Genomic DNA, 20,940 nt, shown 5'->3' with positions numbered 1-20,940 from the left:
GCGCCTGGGGTTGGCTTAGCATGTCTGCTATTTTCTGGCAGGGGCATGCTCAGCTCTCAGGCCTGGGGGTTGTAGTTCGCACTCAGATCCGTATCCAATATCTCCCTGCTGGGCCAGCCCTAGTCCCTGGATGCAGACCCTCCTGGACCTTGCATCTGAACCTGAGCTGGCGTCTGGGCTCGTCTCTGCTTTGTGACGCCTGGAGGTTGAGTGGAGCTAGGAGTTCCGAGCTGAAGCCTGACGTGGGGAAGGGCCAGCTTTCATCTGAAGCTTTTCACCCCACCCAGAGCACTGGGGGCTTTTTTAACAGCCCAGGAGCATTTAGCAAGTCTCTGTTAGGCAAGAGACAGCTGAGAAGACGTGCATCAATCCACGCGTTGCTGGGCCTCATCTATACACACATCAGACTGGATGGGACCTCCTGGGGCACTGAGTCCCATCCCCTGCTGTTGCAGGCATCCCTGTTGGGTAAATGTGTTCATAAACATATCTGGCTCCATCGTCAAACTGGATCGGTTATTTGCCCTCCCCTGCTCCCTTTCTAATGCAAGGCTCTTCTAGACCCTCCTTCTTCTTAGCATGCGCCTAATTTTCAGCCTAACTGTCTGCATGGCTGCTTTAAAGGACCAAGCCGCCTGCCTGGAAATCGGTGATGGCTGCATGCATGCTGGGCAGTGCTCTCTGTCACGGAGTGTGGGGGAGTCCGGTCCTGCACCCCTCTTCCTGGGACCCACAGTGACTCTTAGCCAGCCAGTAAAACAGAAGGTTTATTGGACAACAGGAACACAGGTTACAGCAGAGCTTGCAGGCACAGTCAGGACCCCTCCACCGAGTCCTTCTGGACTTTCAGGGTGCTTGGATCCTAGCTAGGATACCCTGAATTCCACCCACACAGCCCCAAGCCCAAACTCAAACTGCTTCCCTCCTGCCGCTCCCTTCCTTTGTCCCCTTCCCGGGCAAAGGTGTTTGACCTTTCCCCTCCCTTACCTAGCTCAGGTTACAGCCCTGGCATCGTCCATCCCCTAAAGTCCTCCCCTGCTCTCCCACTCCCCACACAGACAGTCTCTACTGCATCACACTCTCAGAACTGCAGCATCTGTCTCTTCAGTGCCCTAGCTAGGCATGAGGCTGCAATCTATGGAAACCTAGTGGCAATGATGCAGCTCAGTGAAGCCTCTGGAAGAGAGTACTCAGGGGACCTTGTCTGGCTCCTTCAGGCCTATGGATCACTCTCAGAGGGTCCGGAGGCAGCAAGAGGCAGCCCTAGGTTTATGAATGGAGGCCTGGCCTACACCTAAAACCTAGGGCAACCTAGCTCCGTCGCTTAGAGCTGTGAAACACTTTGCACCCTGAGCACCATCAGGAGATCAACCTAAGCTCTGGTGTAGCTGCAGCTAGGTCAATGGACAGATTCTTCCCTCAACCTAGCTACCGCCTTGTGCAGAGGTGGATTTCCTACACTGACGGAAAACTGGTTTCTGACCAGGTTTCTAACCTGGCTGCACCAGAGCTGAAGGCAGAAATGACTGAAGAGAACAACCAAGTCAGAGAAATCATGGAGCCACTACACAGGATCCAGATGACTGCAGGGGGAGTGGGGCAAATAAACGCAGGAAAACGAAGCTTCAGAAGAGCTGCTGAAGTGGGGAATTGGGAGATAGTATGAAATAGCCCTTCACCCCAGGTTCACTTGGCGTTTCCATGGTTTGATGGCAACTTGGGAATACGACACCGATGAACAAAGAGCGCCTGGCACATTCAGTTAGCATGCAGCATATGTAGGTTTGTAAGGTGAAACCCTGGCCCCATTGACGTGGTGGTGGTGGTGGGCTTGCCCTAGATTTCAGTAAGACTAGGATTTCACCTATAGAGTTGAAGGCACCATTCTGATCATTAAGTTAGACCTCCTTATTACACAGGCTATAGAATTTCATGCAGGGCTTCCTACAGTAAGCCCATCACGTTGGGTTGAACCAGAGCAGCACTTTACTCCCAAGCTTGGGCTGAAGATGCAAGTGACGGTGGTCCCCTACAGTCCTTGGTAAATTGAGTTCTTTAACCTCAACTTTACAAATTTACCCCCGTTTCCAGTTTGAACATGTCATACTTCAACTTCTAGCCATTTCATCATCTTATGCCTCTGTCGGCGAGGTTTTATTTGACTTAGTGCGCGAGATCTGTCCAGAGCTGAAACAGGGGCAGCAGATTTCCTGGAAAAGTCCATTTTGAAAGCCATCAAAATATTAGCATCTATTTGACCATGTGCTACTTGGTCTAAACCACTCACTGCTAGATAAAAGCGAGGTGCAAATGTTGACGACCAAAGCACGGATGAACCAAAAAGCCTCAGAAGAACAGAAAATTGTTGGAAGATGCCTGACAGGTACCAGTTCTGTCCATCATGACTATTGATTAGTGCTTTGAAGCTAGAAGCTAAACCAGCTTCAAGATGGTTGTTGAAATCCTGGTAAATAATTTTTTCTTCCAAGAAAAAACGCATATGAATTCTCAGCTGAAGTAGAGAAAGGAATTTCTTTAATAAACTGTGTTGGCTCAAGGAGCTTTAACAAATTCTTATGAGTTCCATCCACAAACCAATTTTAATAGTTTCTGAGCTCAATTTTCACTGTTTAATAAGGTACAGTATGGGGATGGACTGTGATGCCTACTAAAGAGATCTACATATAAAGTTTATTCTTCCTGCATGTCAATAAATGACTGATTCCAAGCAGTAATTTACATATTTTGCTGGCACCGTTTCATGAGCGAATTAGAATGGTGAGAAAGGGGAAAATCAGCCTTAGAAAGTGAAATGCACAATTAGCTTCAGCTGGCGTCGGTATCTGGCTGTGCTCTTGTCAGCTGTTAGAAGGTAAACAGAGTAGGGGCCGGTTGGCGGTTGGATGGGGATGCTCCAAGGAAAACTTATGAAGTAGCAGCTGATTCAACTGGAACCACTCTTCGCTCTGTCAGTGCTGACCCCAGTGCCCCAGCGGGGGGTGTGTGTGTGGGGGGGAAGTGTAGGGATTGGGGGATAGCTCAGTCTGCAGTGCTTTTCCCCCTAACTCATGCTGACCCTGGCATCCTGGCTGGGTGTGCCGTAAGCTCTCTGCTCAGTCGCTGCTGAGTCAATGCCCCATGGCAGTACCTAGATGGCTGGCAGTACCAGCTTTCCAAGAACTTAGTTGAATTTTTTTTTTGTGAGAGAACACGAAATCCTAGTTCTCCCAGTAGCAGCAAGCCCATGTTTCTACTCTCTGGTCTTTAGGCTCTGAACCAAGTCCCGTGTGGGGCTGGGGAGGCCTGTGGCACAGAAACGATTCAAATGGCCACAGGGAATGGATGTGCTCACTCCCCTGGCCTTGGCGGATAAGCTCGACTTCACTGGCATGTCGGGAACACTGCAGAGTTGGGACAAGCGATGTGGCACTGTGAGGCCAGGGAAGGTGCTGTACGAACAGTACCCCCAGACCCCCGGCTCCAGGGTCAGAAGAGGGCCTGGTGAATGCAGATTGCTGAGCGACCCCACAGACTCCTGCAGACAGTACTAGGAAGGCTACGGGGCATAGGTGAGACTGATGGCCCCATCACTTTTTCATGCCCTAAGGGTGAGTGACGGGGGAAGGAGGGAGCAGAGCAGTGGGCAGGGCCTCAAGGGGAAAGGCCAAGCAGGGCGGAGCCTCTGGGCAGAGTGTAGGCGGGGCCTCAGGGGGGAGGCGGGGCAGGGGCTGGAACACTGTCCGAGCGCCAGTGTCCCCCCCCCCCACTTTTAGGGAGCTTCCGGTGCGTCTGGCCTGGCTCTGCTGCTGAGGTGGAAGTGCAGCTGGCCGGCTGGGGAGCTTTGTATTCTGAGGAGCTGGGGGTGGAGAAGGGGCGTCTCGGCGAGCACCTGGGTTTGGTCTGGCAGGACGTAGCAGGACCTAGGTACTCGCTCCAGGGTGTGCCTAACAGGGAGGTGTTTTGTAAATGTGCACGCGGATGTGATGGCTTGGCGAGGGCTTTGACACCAGGTCATTCGCCTTCGAGACAGGAGCCACTGTAGTTTTCTGTTCCTCTGCCCAGAGGGGCCGACAAGCTCAGCATTCAACTGGCTCAGCCAGAGCAGAGCGTTTCAGAGGCTGTGTGTAAGGAGCACTAGGCGGTGGTGCTGTGTCACTGAGGGGCTGGTGCATAAGAGGCGCAAGGTTTCAGATGTTGGTGTCCCACAGCGGTGACGGCTGTGGGGCAGTGCGCTGCATATCCAGAGAGGGAGGTAGAACCACACTACACTGAAGTTCAGTGCTGGGCTTGCAGCCAGAGCGCAAGTGGGGACTTTTCACTGGCCCTGCTGGTATTTATAGTACAGTCATGTTTAAGTGGCCACATCCAAACGCTGGCCCCCATTGTGCTAGGTGCTGTACAAACACAGTGTGAGAGAGTCCCTGCCCCAGAGAGTCTCACCAGACAATGCAGATGGAATGGGAGGAAGACGTAAGTTATTATCCTCCCATCACAGCGGGGGAACTGAGGCACAGAGAGACAAGAGGGCTGGCCCAAGGTCACACTGGGAATCTTTGGCAGAGCAGGGACTGGAACCCTGGGTCTCCTGAATCTAAAGCACCCCAGGCTACCTCTCCCTCCCCTGCGGGGCTGTGGGGTTTTACACTCAAATGTGCCTCATTCTCTAAGGATCTGGGCCAAAAAGCCCTTTACAGAAGCTGCTGATGAGACGGGCCCATTTCTTGCTCCTGGTCCTCTGCCACCACTGCTCTGTTTCCAGGGTGCACTGGCACTCCCAGGGGTAGAGACCAGCCTGAGAGAGAGCCAAGGCTGAGCAGTGGGTCACATCCCCATGGACGTGCTCCGTGGCTAACATGAGTGAAGGTAGAGATGCCCACCTGCCCCCAGTGATGGGCAGAATTCCCGTACCTCTGATTGCAAGAGAAGGTGCCCAGCACCCAGGAGCTTCTGCTCCTTTTATTACCCAGAGCCAATCATCTCCACAAGTCCATGGGCCTCTGCCTTAGCAAGGAGTTCTTATGGCCAGCCACTCCAGTCCTGGCGGGCAGCAGATGTTCAAACCTTTAGCTTCTGGCAGAAGCCTGTTTGCTCAGGGGCGTTAAGCCAGTACCCTTGGTTCAGGTGTACTGGAACAGCAGCCATGCATTTGCTGCTAGCACGCAGTTTGCCCAACGGATTTCAAGTTTGACACTCTCTCTCTCATTAAGCTGATTTTGACTCTGTAGCGCTGGAGCAAGGTCTTAATTACTTGTGCTTTCATCTGTGCACGCTAATGGAATGGAGCCGCCACTAGGAACCATCATTTGCATATGTTTATTAGAGTTAACCAAAGCTCTGTTGTCTCTGCCCATCATGTTTAGGAAATGCTAATTCAGCGTCTGCCGCTGGCTGGGCCCAGCTAACGGAGCAGTGGCTGCTGCGGTTGCTATAATGTGAAGATGGTCTGGTGGCACCTCAGTTGAGGGGGTTTATAAACCAGTTCTGATTTCGTCGTGCTGGGAATTTCTGAAGAAACACTATAAAAGCTGGTTTTTTTCTGTGTCTGTTGGAGACGGGAGACGTTTCTCTAATTTCAGATGCATTTTTGTGCCTTTTTCTGTCTGAACTCAGCTTCTTGTTTGGTGGTTGGCGTAGCAGACGGGCATTAGCCCACAGACCGGGCAGTGCTGATTGCTGCCAGAGTGACTTACTGCGGAAAGCACCGTATTGGAACTGACGTGCAGCGAGACCGCCAGGATGGAACTACACAGTGGACCAGCGCCTCGGCTGGTGGACCTCAGTGCAGCACCATTTATTTGTAGTTGTTGGAGCCCCATACTGCTCAGTGCTCTCCAGCTGGAACGAAAAGCTGGCCCCGGCCCCAGTGAGCTTCCAGGCCTTGTATAAGGCAAGAAAGTGGGTCTTGCCCCAGCATGGAGTAGCCTGGTTTCAAAGCAGGATAAATTATATCGGTGCATCCCAGCCTTGCTTCTTACACCCCTGCAGCCTGGGAGGTGCTACTGGTGGACTCAGGCCCTGGAATGATGTGGGGCTGGTGACCAGCGCAGACTGACAGGTATCAGGCATGGCTGGGGTCTGCATTGTCTCTGAAAAGCACGCGAAGGCCGGCTTGCTGGAGACGGCGGCCACACTGACTAACCAGGGCTTGGCAGACTGAAGCTTTAAATACCCTTTGCACAATGCTTCCCAACCTGCTCTGTGAAAATCCTCTTGGTGATTCCTGCCTTCTAGGGGAAAAATTGGCAAAGTAGCGCTTTCCTTCGTAGCTGACTTCCCCTTCATGGGGGCAATGAAATCGGCATCAAACAATTTTCTGAACTGGGAAAAAATCATCTGTCCCCAGATTTCAGTGGAGCTATGCAGCCGTGGGGGGCCTGTTAAGCTGTCGTTCCCAATCAGTGTCACAGTCAGAGCCTGCAGCCAGTGCACCTGTGCAATGTTACAGTAACTCACATGCTGGAAGCCTGAGAAATTCCCCAGAGGCTTGAATCTAAGTAGGGCTTCAAAGGGCTCCCTGAATGCGTCGCTCTTGTGACATCACACCTGGCTCGGCTCACAAAGCGACACACATGGAGTTGGCCTGCCAAGCAGGAGCAGGGACCAGAACTATTTGCTGCAGGCCATGTCTGTGAGGCCATTTGCCTTCTGCTGGGAGGGGGTCTGTCCTGAAGCCCATCACCACAGTGCTGCTAGCCAATAGAGGGTGACTATGACAGTCAGGGCCAAGCTTGAGTTGCAGCTCCCCTTGCGAGCAAGGGACCAGCGCAGCAGGCGCCGTGGCTCCATTAGCCCTCTGTGACTTTTGCATTTAGAAAGCTCAGCTGGAGTGACAGTAAAGTGGGTTCTTGGCATTTAAAATAAAAGGGACTCCGTGGCCACCAGGTGTTCGCAGATGGGAGCGTCCGCAGCCCCTGCCATTATTTCAAGGCCCTGTGGAGCAGACATGCTGCACCTCGGCCTGATGGTCACCCACCGGGAGCGGAAAGCCCTGGGCTCTGCTTGATGGGGGTCGCTTTGACGTCCTGCTTGTTCGCACAACCTGAAGGGCAGCAACGTCTACACTTGCCTCACTGAGGCTTACATCCATGGCAGGCTAAAAATAAGCTGATGTTGCACGACCTGGTCCTGAGCCCTCAGGAACAAGCAGCTGGACAAAAAAAAAGTGCCCTGATGGTAGGGGAAAAACAAAACCAAACCCAACCCCTGAAAAGGTCAGGCTGCAAATGCAAAAATAACCCAGTGGAATTTTACCAAGTACCCCTCCCCCGCTCTAGCTGCACTTTTGGACTGAGAACTAAGTGAAATTGCAACCCAAATGCCAGCGAGCGCACTGAGCCAGCACGCCGTGTGAGGCCAAAAGAGCTCCCCCACCCCCCGAGTTGGCCTCAGGTTCTGCAGCCTTGAAGCTTTTTAATGGCATTGTATTGCTTACGCTTCAAGACCACTCTTCAGCAGGGCAGTACGTACATTACAGCTAGAGCAGCAACGGTGCATGTGATTAGCTTGTGTGCCTGTCCCTTTCAACGTGAGCAGGGTGTTAACCCTGAAGCATAATGATGACAATGCAGAGTGCAAGATTGTTTATGTACTGCTGCTCCTTACTTTAGCACAAAGCAGGAAGGTTTCTGAGGGGTATGGTATGAGCCTGGTGTCACCGGCAGGGCTGATGCGCCATGTTCCCTGTCTCTCTCCCCCCCTCAGCCCAGCTGAAGCCTGCCAGAGACTCACGTTGCACAAATACCTGCCCAAGCATCTGAAAACAGGCTTACAATGCAAGGGCCTTGTCGGTTGCGCCAATAACCTGGTTACTGCAGGGCCCTGCCCAGAATTCCCCTGCCAGCTTCCCAACAACCCCACTCAGACAGGATGCAGCTGCCGGTGACACCATGCAAAGGCTTGGCTCACACACAGTCTGGGGCCAGCTGTTCCTTGGCACATAACACAATGGCCCCAAAGAGACGCCGAGGCCTTGGCACACGTAGAGGAAAAAGCTGGCTTTCTCAGGCTGTGCCTGTGCACCCTTCTCAGGCGGCCGTGGCAGGAATTTGGGGGCATGTCGTTGACTGGAGAGTGTGGGGCAGTAGTGCCAGTGTTGGGCACAGCCCACGCCCTGCTAGCATGGGGCGCTAGCGCGTGGGGGGGGGGGAACACAAGCTCTTTGGGGGCAGGGAATCACATTGGTATTGTCAGCTTTGCAGCACCCAGTGGGCTCTGAAAACACAGCTGCTGCTCGGTTAAATGCCCGGGGAAGCTTTTTGTGCTGTGCCCTTTGTTCAGTGCAGCCCAGACTTGGCCAGGGCAGCAGCATGTAAGTGGCAGGGCTCGAAACACTGTGGCCACCCACGTGTATTGCCTACACCACTTGCCGGATATGCCACCGGCTACAGCCCGGCAGTGCGACGCGTAGCCCAGTGGCCACAGCAAAGCTGGAAGGTGGCTATTCCATGGCACGCATATAGTACCCTGGGTGAACTGCCCAGCTCTATGTCTGCAATGCTGCAGCACTGTTCCACGCAGTGCTCCCTGGTGCAGGTGTAACATGTGCCTAGGACTTACAGGGCTGCCGGCGTCCAGTGGTTCTGTCCCAGCAGAGGAGCCGTGTGGTTAATCAGGGGAGGCTGCTAGTCCCTTAGCTTGGTCCACGCTGGTCACGCCCATGCTGTCTACTAGCAGACTGCCTTTGAGGTGGTGGGTGCTGACATTTTGTGTGTGTCGGGGGGTGGGGGTGGCGGGGAAGGTAGCGGAGGAGCTTAATTTTATTTAATCAGTTTTAATTTTTACTCTAGTTTCTAGCGTGGGCTGGTTGGTTTGTGGCTGGCTCACCTGTTTCCCGCTGGGCTCCAGCAGTGGGAGGGCAGAGTTAAGGCTGTCAGGGCACATTCTTTAACTGGCTCTTGCCTGGCATTCCCAAGGCTTGGCTGTGCTGAACACGACAGGCATCACCATTGGGCAGCCTTCACTCTGTGACGATGAGGTGTTTTTTGGCGCTGTGTGCTGGGCTGGGCACACCTCATAGCGCTCCCCAAAGCCCACAAGGGGCCTCACCCGCTGAATGATTTTTGAGGCCATTTGGCGTCAAAGCAGAGAAATCTTTGGGCTGTTTCATCCCCGACTTCTCCATGGGCAGCCCCGGCTCCCTGTGTTGTCCTGGGCAAGATATTTGGGCTCAGATCCTTGAGGATATGGAGGCCTTGACCCTCTCAGCATTGCTGTGTCTCATCTGTAGCTGCACTGCCATCCAGTGCAATTCTCAGCACCACCCTGGACACATAGGTGGCCCATGCAATGCACAGGTAGATGTAGGTGCCTAGAGAAGGGATCCTTAGCAGCCAACCAGGTGAGCATGGGCTGCCTAACCTCCCCCCCCGACTGAAATGATAGGGAGAAGACAGGAGGTTAGGTGCCTCAGCAGCTGGTCTGAGAGGCCTCTGCTCCCGCTCCCCAGCTGGGAACGGCCCTGGGCTTAGATAGATGGCGTTACCTGCTAGGGCTTGGCCTGTCTTGTGTTCCCGCTTCATCCCTCACACACCCCCATGGTACCGTGTCCCCACCTGTCTTTGGTGTTGGCATTCTACTGCCCCCTGACCTATTGGTAACCACCCTTTGGCCCTCCATGTGGGGGCTGGCAGGTCCCAGGGCATTAGATGTGCTCTGAGTGAACCTAAGGGATTGGGCCCACTGAAGAGACAGGCCTTCCCCTGCTTAGTATATGAATCCCCTTTTCAAGGCCTGCACAGCTTTGGCTCCAGTGAGGGCTCCAGGCCCCTCGGCAGCTCTAGGCAGCTTTGCCAGTGTTGACCAGCAGCTCCTGTGCAGGTAGGGGGCATCTGAACAGCAGCTTTGAAATGGCCAGTGGTGCCTAAAGGCATATATAGGTATCTTAAGTACCTTTAAGAAGCTGGGCCCTGGGTTCTCAGTGCCTCGGGTCTCTCTATAAAATGGGGATCACAGCACTTCCTTTCTCTCCCTTTTGGTCTGTCTTTGTCCAGGTGGATGGGGGCAGGGACTGTCTCATGCCATGTGTGTACAGTGGAGTCCTGACTTCCCTTCACACCCCTGTACCACGCACAACGCTACGTGCACTGCTCACTACATGAACAGTAGCTCAACCTCCTACCAGCCGCCATTATTTCTGAAAAGTACGGCGTGTTTTGGGGCAGCGTTTAGTAAAAAACACCACACAGCACGGCCTCAAGAAAATCTCTGTTTTTAATTCTGCAAGACAGACAAGTATTATGGAGTCATGGTGATGTAGTACATGGATCTGCCTCCATGGGCTGGAGGTCAACCACAGCCAATACAAGCTATTGAAAGACTGGATGCAACTGTACCTTGTAACAATACGGCAGCATGATACTAACAAGCCAAAAGCAGATATTGAGAGAGAACTGTGAAGAGAAATACCAGGCATACTTGTCAACAGCTGTATTCGATTTATACTCTCTCCTTGTCAGTGCTACAGGGCTCCATTCTGATTGCAGTTATACAAGGGTAATACCACTGAAATCAATGGAATCACTCCAGATTTATGCCAGTAGCATCCAGCATGATGTTTCCCTTGGCTTTGGTAAATCCCACTTATATACTATTTAGAGAGAGAGAGAAAAAAATCAAATCAAACCAAGATCACTAATGTTAGTTCTTTCCACCTCCCCAGGTAACTTTAATTCTGTCACTTAGCTGGTCCAATAAAAGATATTACCTCACCCGCCTTGTGTCTCTGTGTTTGATGCAGACTCAGATTCCTCCTTCCCCCATTAGCAACTTGCCAGTTATTTTCCTCATCTATAATAAAACCTCTATTAACAAAAAGATGGGAGTTCTAAAAGCCTTCTGTGTAAGGCTGTGGCCCATTTACCACAAGGTGGATGTGGAATAGCTGAATCGCCTAAAGTGAACACATGCAGTAAAGTGTGAGCATCTGTCTTGAAGCTCACTGTGTATTATTAGCGTACACACCTGTGCAGTGGCAGTGATGGGTTAGGATGTAATCACACTGGACTGTAAGCCCAGCTCCCAGAGATTTCACTTTGCCAATTGCAGGCAAAGTTACTGTGATAGGTGTAATAAATTTAAAGACCCAATTCTGCTTGCATTGATCTCAGTGGCAGCAGGATCTGGCCCTTACTGAGTAACCAGAGAGTCCAATTATGATTTCAACACTTACACTATATATTAAAGTGAATGGAATTGGTGTGATTGGAGAATAAGGCCCTCACAAACTACTGCTTCTTTAGTGGGCAGCTAGGATATCAGGTTTCAGATGCTCAAGCCTCTTGCCATTTCTAGAGCCCCAATAAAGCTGAGTCACTAGACTGATATGTTTCAGAAATTATCAGGCACCCATGAATATGTCTTATGTCTCCACGACCTATGGAAAGGAACCATAACTGAAGTGAAGAAAGGAAATGTTAAAGAATAAACATGCTGTGAGTCTGATTTCATTTACACTCGAGCTATTGCGATGTGTGTCATCTCTGATCTAAATTAAGTTCTCTCTGAAGAGATTTTAAATTCAAGCAAATTGCTCACTACCATTGTTTCAGGATCCATGTGAAATTGATCAAGGAATGTAGAATTATTGTGGGATTGTATCGCCTAGCTAGAACAATTGCTTTTACACCGTTTTCAGTGAATGCCCTGTTGCTGGCCAAGTGAGGCCAGCGGTTTTGTTCCAGGCACCCAAATGAAGCAGTGCTGACGTGTGTATTTGTTAACTGGAGTTTAAATTGCTCATGATTTTGGAGACCTAGCACTATTTTGGCAACAACCAAAAACACAATAAACAAACTCTAGTCTTGAACTGAGCCTTAAACAAAACCCATTTTCACTGCCTCAACCAGGAGAAACAAAACACAGGTACCACCACAACATGCCAACTAGGCTGCATTTCTGAATTTATTAGAAACAGCTGTCAGTACATCCTTCTAAAACATTACATGTAAATGTGCTTTATTGCAATTTTTTTATTGCATTTTTTTTTTTAATCTAGAGCAAGTAGGCCCAGGATGTTTAGTGTCTGGGATTTAAAAGCCCGACCATCTATTAAAAAAAATACAGCAAAATCGTAACACATCTGGTGACAAGTACAATGTTGCATTACTGATCTAGAAACTACAGTATGACTTTTCCAAAAACACTAACATACAATTGGTTTCCATATGAAGCAGTTTGTTTCTTTTTAAAAGTTAAACTTCACAAATTCCATTTTTTTTTAAACTACAGCATAAACGACAGAACAGGTTTTACACAAATAACAACAAGAGTACCAAAAAGTTACATGCTGGAATTCATATGGAGGAAAAAACAAAAACAAAACAACCCCCACCCTCCGACAGCTTCAGGAGAAGCAGTTCTAAACAGAGGCAGTATCTCTTAGAAGAAAAAAAAAAATCAGATTAAAAAAATGCAACAGTAACACAAAGGAGTGTGTGCTATCATTTTAGTCCTGACTATACAAACCAAACATACGCTCATGGTTTACACGGAGACTTGCCTTCATCTAACCAGTGCATTCACAAAGTGATACACACGATTACCCTCTGCACATTAGTTCTAGACAGGAGTTTGGTTAGATTGATTTAAAATATGCAAACATTACTGCATCTTGAAGGAAAACAAGAGAGGTTTTTTGTTTTTTTTTTTAAAGTAACCTTTGCTTTGAACACATTTTAATGCTCTTGTCCCAGAGTAAATAATTAAAAAAAAAAAAAACTCTAAACAATCCAATTAAAAAAAATCATAGTCTAGACTCTCAAAAGCACATTGTCAAGATGTTACTGATAAACCCCTTTCATTTGAAGAAAACAAACCCAACTTTGTCTAAATGTGTGTAAAAACGTGCAAATAGTGAATTTTGTTTTAGTTTTAAGGGGCAGTGCCACTTATGGCTAATGCATATAAATGTGTATGTGAATATATTTTACATAGAGCTATATACATACAGTACATATACACACACACAGATATGATGCAGACTGTTACAATCCCATGGTGCTGTAAACTGCCAAACATACAAAATTAACAGGTTTAGTCAACTGTATTCTTATATGATGTATAAGTCACTCACAAAAACAAAAAACAACAAAAAAAACCCACCCAACAAAACAATCTACACACTTTATACTTCAATGACGATCCTCAGGGCTAATTTCACTGCTGGCATAAATGGGGTGGTAACCCTACTGAGGTTAATACATTTATACCAGGGGGTTAATTTGGTTCCTGGCCATTGCTATGTCATTTTTAAACACAATTGTTTTTCCAAATGAAGTTAAGCCCATTCTGTGACCATACCACCACCCAGCAAGCACATTTAATGGAGTGGTGGTGAATTTACAGAAAAAATATACACTCTCATTTGTTAAAGCCACTATTCCAAAAGCAACATCAAATGTTAAAATCAGAGGAAATTTAAAATCAAAGCCTAATTGAAAACATCATCTCAGTGATTGATCAGAGAGAGCTGTTATTTCTGTTGACCAAACAGAACAGATGCATGTACTTCATTTGCTGCAGAAGCCTGCATGCCAAGTATTTTAAGTCAAATTCTAAACCAATGCTACGTTTGCATTAGCCACAGAATGGGAGTGGGTCTACTGCCAAAAGAAAAGAATAGGAGAGCTGCATTAAACATGTGGAGCCAGCCCCAAAGACCAGTGTTTTAAGCACCATCATCTTCTAGAACAGCTCACAAAACACACTGATAATCCTCAATCTCAGTCCTGTGGAACAAATGGTAAGGCCTCTAAAGGGCTTTCAAAATTCTTCCCTCCCCTCCCGCAGAAAATATTTCTGGCCACAGAATGTAAGCTTTGCAAAAGTTTGGACAAACTTTTCTATAGCACTGTCAAAACATACTCCTGCCATACAGAATAATTACCTATTTTGCTTTACCAACATGTCCTGCTATTATTTGGGGCACGGGTGTGGCTTGTTCTCTCCTCTTGCCTGCACAGATTGTGCCAAAAGGAAACTAGTGGGACAGCAATGCAAGGTTCCTTCAAATACAAACAGGAGATCTTTGTAAAAATAGTTGAGTAAGTCCTTTAAGACTTTCATCACTATCCCAACTGCTTTTTAAAAACACACACGCACACACTTTTTAAAACGTATAACCAATTATTCCAAGGCTTTCTATGCAAAAGTTGAGACTAGAATCATTTTGACATTTAATCTTTTGTGAATAGACAGGAGTCCTGTTCAAGTGCATTGTCTGTTCCTTGCTCAAACTACAATCAGAAGTTCTTCAAGAAGCTGAGCCCGGATTTTCAACCCATTCTCTCACTTACTAAAGCCTCTGTGCATCTGACTTAAATTTGCCATTCGAAGCAAAAATTGGCATGAGTCTTTGTTCTTTCAGGAATATATTTTGACTCTGCTGTAAACAAAAGCTGACATTAAGGTAGGAAGAAAAACAAAAGAATGTAGGATTCTAGAATATGGCTGAAAACAAAACCCCACTTCACCATAGTGCTGTTAAAACTGCATTTTGAACCTGTCTCTTACCCTTCCCCCCACCCACCAAAAAGTACCTGTTTTATGTCTGCAAAATGCAACACACTTACAAGACTCACTAACAGTTCAGATTTTCATTCTGTTAGTGTAAAGAAAACAAACAAACAAACATTCAAACAGAAAAGAGATTGTTCAAGTACCAAATATAAGGGGCTTTTCCAAACTTTAGAATTGTGACACACCTTTAGTAATTCTGCTGTTTTAAAACAGCCATAGGATTGAGTTGCCGGACACGTTGCCATCCAAGTTGCACACACAGCAATGTTAGGGCAACGAAGATTCGCCCAGTCCTTTCAACTGCACTGAAAGTGTCAACATTCATTTCCACAGTCTCCATTATGCTGCTTGGCTTTAAAGAGGCAAAGATTTGTTCTGATTTCTGTCCTTCTGTGACATGAGTGCAGCCTGAAATTTGGGTATTATGTAAAGTAAATGGGCTCGATTCTCCTTTCACATACACAGCTTTTCTTCAACTGTGAGAAAAGAATAGGCTCATTAATTTGATTGAGGATTTCTTTTCTACCTCTGTCACCTTTGGAAGTGTGCATGCACATGGAGAAACCATGTTTGATCTTGGTGCAGAGAGAAGAGAGTTTTACTGCCTCAGAACCCAGTACAGACCTAGGGGACATGTGGTACATGGCAGGCATTGCGCCATCACTTCCAGAAACAGTTTAGACAACTTCTCTCCCCCTTTAACTGGAAAATGCGCCACCATATATGTTCATGTATTACACGGTGGTTCAAATACTCAGTGAGACACCCTTGTTTTTAGACTGCACCTGTGCTCTTTGGGAAAACTTTGCAGCAGCCTCAAACTGCAACTTAACAACTCATCTCAACACCCCCACTCCCCACTTGTTCGCAGTAAGACGTGCGACTGGTAAAGGAACTAATGGGAGGAGAGTTGGAAGTTTAGGAACTTCAGCAACATGATGTTCTTGGCTGCTGTGTGTGTACAAAGGGCACAATGGCAACTGTGGAAGTAGAACTGGTTTCCCCATTTGTGAAAAAGCAAAATACTGTATCACCCCTGTTCCCTGCAAATATACTTCAAACAGATAGAAGAAACTGTGCATATTAGAAGGTCTCAATATCATTTCCCCCATTTAATACTGTGCAAAAAAAAGTTTTATTTAAATCTCTATATATACTTAATACAACATGGGTCAGTGAGATCAGTACTACTCTAGCTGCAGTCAAGTAGGAAATGGCTGCTCCAATACACTGAACATAAATTCCCCATCTTTTGACCCTTGAACTTTTCTGCACTCTATTCACACACGAGCATACTGTCTTCTGGGGTTTTTAAAAATTTTTTATATTTTATTCCCTTTCTTTGCCCTTATGTTCTCTTGTATGCATTTAAGCTTGTTAACAGCTCATACTAGGGCCCAATCCTGCACCTATTGAGCCTAATTCCAATTTCTCTTTCAGTCATGTGCAGAGTAACAGGGTTACATTGGTTTTATACTAGTGAGCGAGCAGGATGAGGCCAACTGGAGTGACTGGGAGCAGGAGCAGGCCCCCTAGTGGATTATACCTGCTATGTATGGATTATACCTGCTATGTATTTCACTTGGTTTTATACCCATTTTTCACTTGCCACATGAGTGCAAAAACTGACGCAAAAGGAGGTGTGCAGTGGCATGTGTGACCATAAAATGGGTAAAACACTAGCAAGCTGTAACTCGTGTGCCAAAATCAAGTGCAAAAAGGCACATGGACAAATCAGGAGTCATCAGGGAGATAGGGATGGAGAAAGTGAGGAACTTTTAAGTTTTAATTTGAACACAGTCCTAATCTGAAATGTAGGGGGAAAAAGAATTAAAATGCTTCTAGATGGCTTTTAGCTTTCTGGATGGATGTATTGCTCATAACAATGCAGCACCTGTGAAGGGTGAAGAAATATGAAATGGGGGGGAGGGCAGATTCTGAGCTCATTCACACCCCACTGTAAAGCCAAAGTCACTTCACAGAAGCCAATGGAATTACTCTGAATTTATACAGGCATAACCAAAAGTGGAATGTGGCCTAACACATCACAAGCTCAGTGATCTTCAACTACAAGAAACCTTCAGAAGTAGTTCTCCTTCCTGCACCACTGCCAGTGGTGCTGAGAAACTGAGCCAGGATTTAGTCTAATAATTGACCGCTGCTGGTTAATATGAAAACCTATGTCACAGTTCAGATTGCAAGACACTTCACAGTTTGCAGATTCTCACCAGCGTGAGTAGAGAATGAGGAATAACTCCATTGACTCCACTAGAGTTTCCAGTGGAAGAAAGAGAAGATTCATGATGTAATGCAATAGATTTTCAAAGGCCCAGAGAGTAGTTAACTGCTATCTGTACCTTTGAAAAATCTACCCAGTCTATGTGTAGTCTAGATTGAAACCAGTGGCAGGGAGAATGCTGGAGGGGCAAGAGATAAAGCATGAGAATGATGCTTTGCCGTCACTGGATTACCCGTAACTTAGAGATGTGGCAAGTTGCTTTTACAAAAAAAAAAAAGAAGTCCATTTCTGACCTACAGCTGGAGCGGCAAATGTAGATTTTTACTGAATAGGACAGACATTTTATCAGCAACGTAGTAGCCAACCAGGGCATCGGGCCTTGTGTTAGTCTTATTCTCCTCTCACATGAGACATCTACCAGCTTCAATTTGTGGGGCTTTTCAAGCCTTGACACTTATTCATTTGAAGATCGCATTCTAGCTGGTTAACCAGCAGATGGGTTTAACCAGCGGCACATTAGTGCAAAATAAAGTGTTGCTTGGACATGCCAAGCAATCTAAATTGCCCTTTCCACTATTATTTATCAGTGTTCAAGATCTGTCACAGCCCTACTCATGAATAAATAATGCTCTGCTGAACAGTATTTTATAGTGCCTGTGTTTGATTTCTCAGTGTAAACATTAATTAAGCCTCAACAGCCTTGCCATTATTCCGCAGGGATTACAGGTGATTCAAGTTCAAACAAGAAGCCAGTGGCAGGGTCAGGAACAGACCCAAGGGCTCTTGACATGCAGACTTGTGTCTTAACACTAGACTGGTTCCTGGCCTGTGCAATTTACATACAGTGGGTATGAAACAAAATGCTAACACTAAAAATAGCAAAAATTTAATTCTAAGGCCACAGATGGAATAATTACTTTGCCATTTGTGCTTTGTTGCCAAACAAAGCTACTCTTACCTAATTTAGTTTTCTACTGTAGAGACTCAAGAGGAGCAAATCAAAATACTCAGTCACGCATATCATGGGGACAACCTACATCTCTCTTCAAGTGCAATTATTCCTTGGCTTAAGCATTTTAGGAACACAGGATTGCTGCACCAAGTCACACCCAGGGTCTGCCTACCCATCGTCAGACAGTATCAGATGCTTCAGCAGATGCACAAGAGAACCTGTAGTTTTTAGAATAGTCTATGCCTGTCTCATAGCAGAAGATCCACTTCCTCCTTTGGCTACTACTTATCTGGCTGCTGTGTTTACAAATAATGCAGGTTAATTTTTTATTATTGCCCAACAGTAAACATGGCTATACATAGTGAAACTAGATTCTGCTAGCATAAAATTTTGAGTACCTGACTTCAGTGAAGTAACGGAAATCAGAATCTGGTCATGGGTGAACAAGTCAAAGGATATTTGTATGATTGAGCACACTATTTATAATAGAAAAAAATCTGAGGACCGGTCTTCATGTAATTATTTGGTATAAGAAGCCATCCAGAAGCACTGCATTGCACCTTTTCTTTATACTTACATTACAAAACAGTTACAAGGGTTTCAAAAGAATAGTTCATCATTCAGCAACAAAACTCACAAAACATGAGTGGCCAGCTTCATTCTGGTTTACATTCCAAAGCATAGTATCTAAAGATTTGGAAAGAAGTGTCCCAAAATAACAACAAACAAAAAACAAAACCAAGAAAAAAAAAACACAGAAGAGGGGAGAGGAAGGAGGAGCAATTACATCAAATCAGACAGATTAGAGTTTCCAAAACCACACAAGAAGTTTTAGCTTTTCCTTTTATTTGTTTCAAGTTTTGGTGTAGAAAGTATATGCGGATGCTAATGCAACCTTCCCCCATAAGTGCTCAATCCAGCAACAAACAAAGTTTTGGTGGGTTCAATTTGGTTATAAACATTTCCTTTAAGCGAAGACCTGTAGTGCCGTTGAAACCAAAAAACTTTGCTACTGTTGGTAAAAAATAAAGCAACTTTTCTTTATAAGGATTTTTTTCCTTTTAAATAACCTGAAGCTTTCCCGTAATTCCTTTGGTCTTCTCTCACCAAATTCCATGCCTCCTCAAGATAAGCCCTCATTTGGAAGTTCGGCTGAATTGCAGTGAAGCTGCTAAAATTAACGGAGAGCATTGCTGTGTAGAGTTTCCTCCCCTAGTTTCTTGGAGTTTAAGACTGAAAGATGTTACTGATGCCTCAATAGAGGCTTCAAAATTGTCTCCACAAGAACAAGAAAAAAAAATCCCAATTAAAAGTTCTGCTGAAGGTGCCTGGCAAAAAATTATCTCCATAAAATGTTTTGCTTCCAGTTTTTTGGATGTGTTTACGTTGAGTTTATTCCCCCAGGAGGGAAACAAAAAAGTATCAGTGTAAAAGCAAAGCTGAGCTTTAGGTAGCACCAGGACACCTACACCCAAGTTGTCGTCTTGTTGCTGCTAGGCCTCTTTGATTCACATTCACAGACTCACTTCTTGTGCAAAACAAGCAGTCTAAGGAGAAAGAATGCCCTCAGAGTTCTAATAAAAACTGTAGAAAAGAATCCAAGATAGCCAACACTTTCCCCCTCCCTAGAATTTATCTGCAAAGGGAGGAGGGCATCTGTGCGTAGACAGGATAGGCGAGCCTGACATTTAGGGAATCATTGTGTTGAATGAGGGATGTTTGCTGGTAATGAAGGACTAATTCCTTAAGTGTGCTGTACAGGTTATATGGTTCTGCAAACCCATAACCCCTTGGAGTGCTGTAGATCACACAGTGTTTAACTTCGCCATCAGCTCTGCAAGGAAAGAAACAGGACAGTTTAACATGACAGTCTAAATGTCAACAGGCAACTATATAGCAAGGCTGATTTTGCATCAATAAAATAATGACAAAACTCTAGAGAGAAGACGAAGGGGATGTTATAATAGAGATTCCGGGCAGAATATATGCATCTAGGAAGAATGGTTACACATTCTTATAAAGTGATCTACATAACAAAGAGGAGTACTTGTGGCACCTTAGAGACTAAAAAATTTATTTGAGCATAAGCTTTTGTGGACTACAGCCCACTTCATTGGATGCATGCAGTGGAAAATACAGTAGGGAGATACACACACACACACGAAACAATGTGTGTTACCATACATACTCTAACGAGAGTGATCAGTTAAGGTGAGCTATTATCAGCAGGAGAGAAAAAAAAACTTTTTGTAGTGGTAATCAAAATTGTCCATTTGCAGCAGTTGACAAGAAGGTGTGAGGAAAGGTGGGGGGGGAGAGAATAAATATGGGGAAATAGTTTTACTTTGTGTAATGACCCATTCACTCCCAGTCTTTATTCAAGCCTAATTTAATGGTATCCATTTTGCAAATTAATTCCAATTCAGCAGTCTCTAGGAGTCTGTTTTTGAAGTTGTTTTGTGATCAAGTGGGCTGTAGCCTGCAAAAGCTTATGGTCAAATAAACTGGTTAGTCTCTAAGGTGCCACAAATACTCCTGTTCTTTTTGCGGATACAGACTAACAGTGCTGCTACTCTGAAACATAAAAAAAAGAGGCTTTCACATGGGGCAGCTCTTATCTCAGTACTCCAACCCCTACTGCTTACTTCTCAAACTTTCATTCTGAGGACTGACCAGACTTAGATTTTTGGCAGAGATAAGCAGACTGATTCTCCAAATGGCATTTCGCCAGTACCTTGTAGCTGCTCAGAATGCTGGGCTACGTTTGTAGTCAGCAAACACAGCATGGGTTCCCCCCAAGTCAGTTCGTTATCTGAAGTTATAGTAATCAAGTTCCTAACTTGGCATTTACTGAAGCACCACAATTATTCCACAAGCCTGGGAACTACTTGCCATAAAGATCAGATATTAGATAATCTCCACGCTGGAACTTTCATAATCCAAATCACAAGTAAAAGCAGGTTACATTATGCCATTTCAGTGCTATCTTGTGGCACAATACTGATCAACAGACAGAATATGCCCTTTCTGAAGTACTATCATTAGCTTAAACAGAACAGCCATGAGGATCTGGAGTTGCATGTCTGCAAATCAGAACAAATCTAAACATGTGTCATGTGGAACATTTCCGAATCCAAACTTCGCTAATGTTCCTCATCAGAGAGTGATGTGAATATCTCGCCATAGATTATTATGGCGTTTCTTACTGGAATGCTGTAGAACTATAGCCTAGTGA

General features: G+C 46.2%; 1 protein-coding gene across 2 annotated transcripts in view; it reads right to left on the bottom strand.

The window, feature by feature from the left end:
- Window positions 1-18,255: 18,255 nt before the first annotated feature.
- PIK3R3 (phosphoinositide-3-kinase regulatory subunit 3) overlaps window positions 18,256-20,940 on the bottom strand; it is a 358,799-nt gene continuing 356,114 nt past the window's right edge. For both annotated transcript variants that reach the window (XM_050961835.1, XM_050961836.1), the window contains one exon: window positions 18,256-19,539. In XM_050961835.1, coding sequence (XP_050817792.1) covers window positions 19,338-19,539 — 202 coding nt within the window. In that variant the 3' untranslated portion in view covers window positions 18,256-19,337. The remainder of the gene's footprint in view (window positions 19,540-20,940) is intronic.

Source organism: Gopherus flavomarginatus, chromosome 7 (genome assembly GCF_025201925.1).
Source record: "Gopherus flavomarginatus isolate rGopFla2 chromosome 7, rGopFla2.mat.asm, whole genome shotgun sequence".
NCBI classification, from domain to species: domain Eukaryota; kingdom Metazoa; phylum Chordata; order Testudines; family Testudinidae; genus Gopherus; species Gopherus flavomarginatus.
The sequence above is the reverse complement of the archived record's forward strand: the minus strand, read 5'-3'. Positions and strand labels throughout refer to the sequence as shown.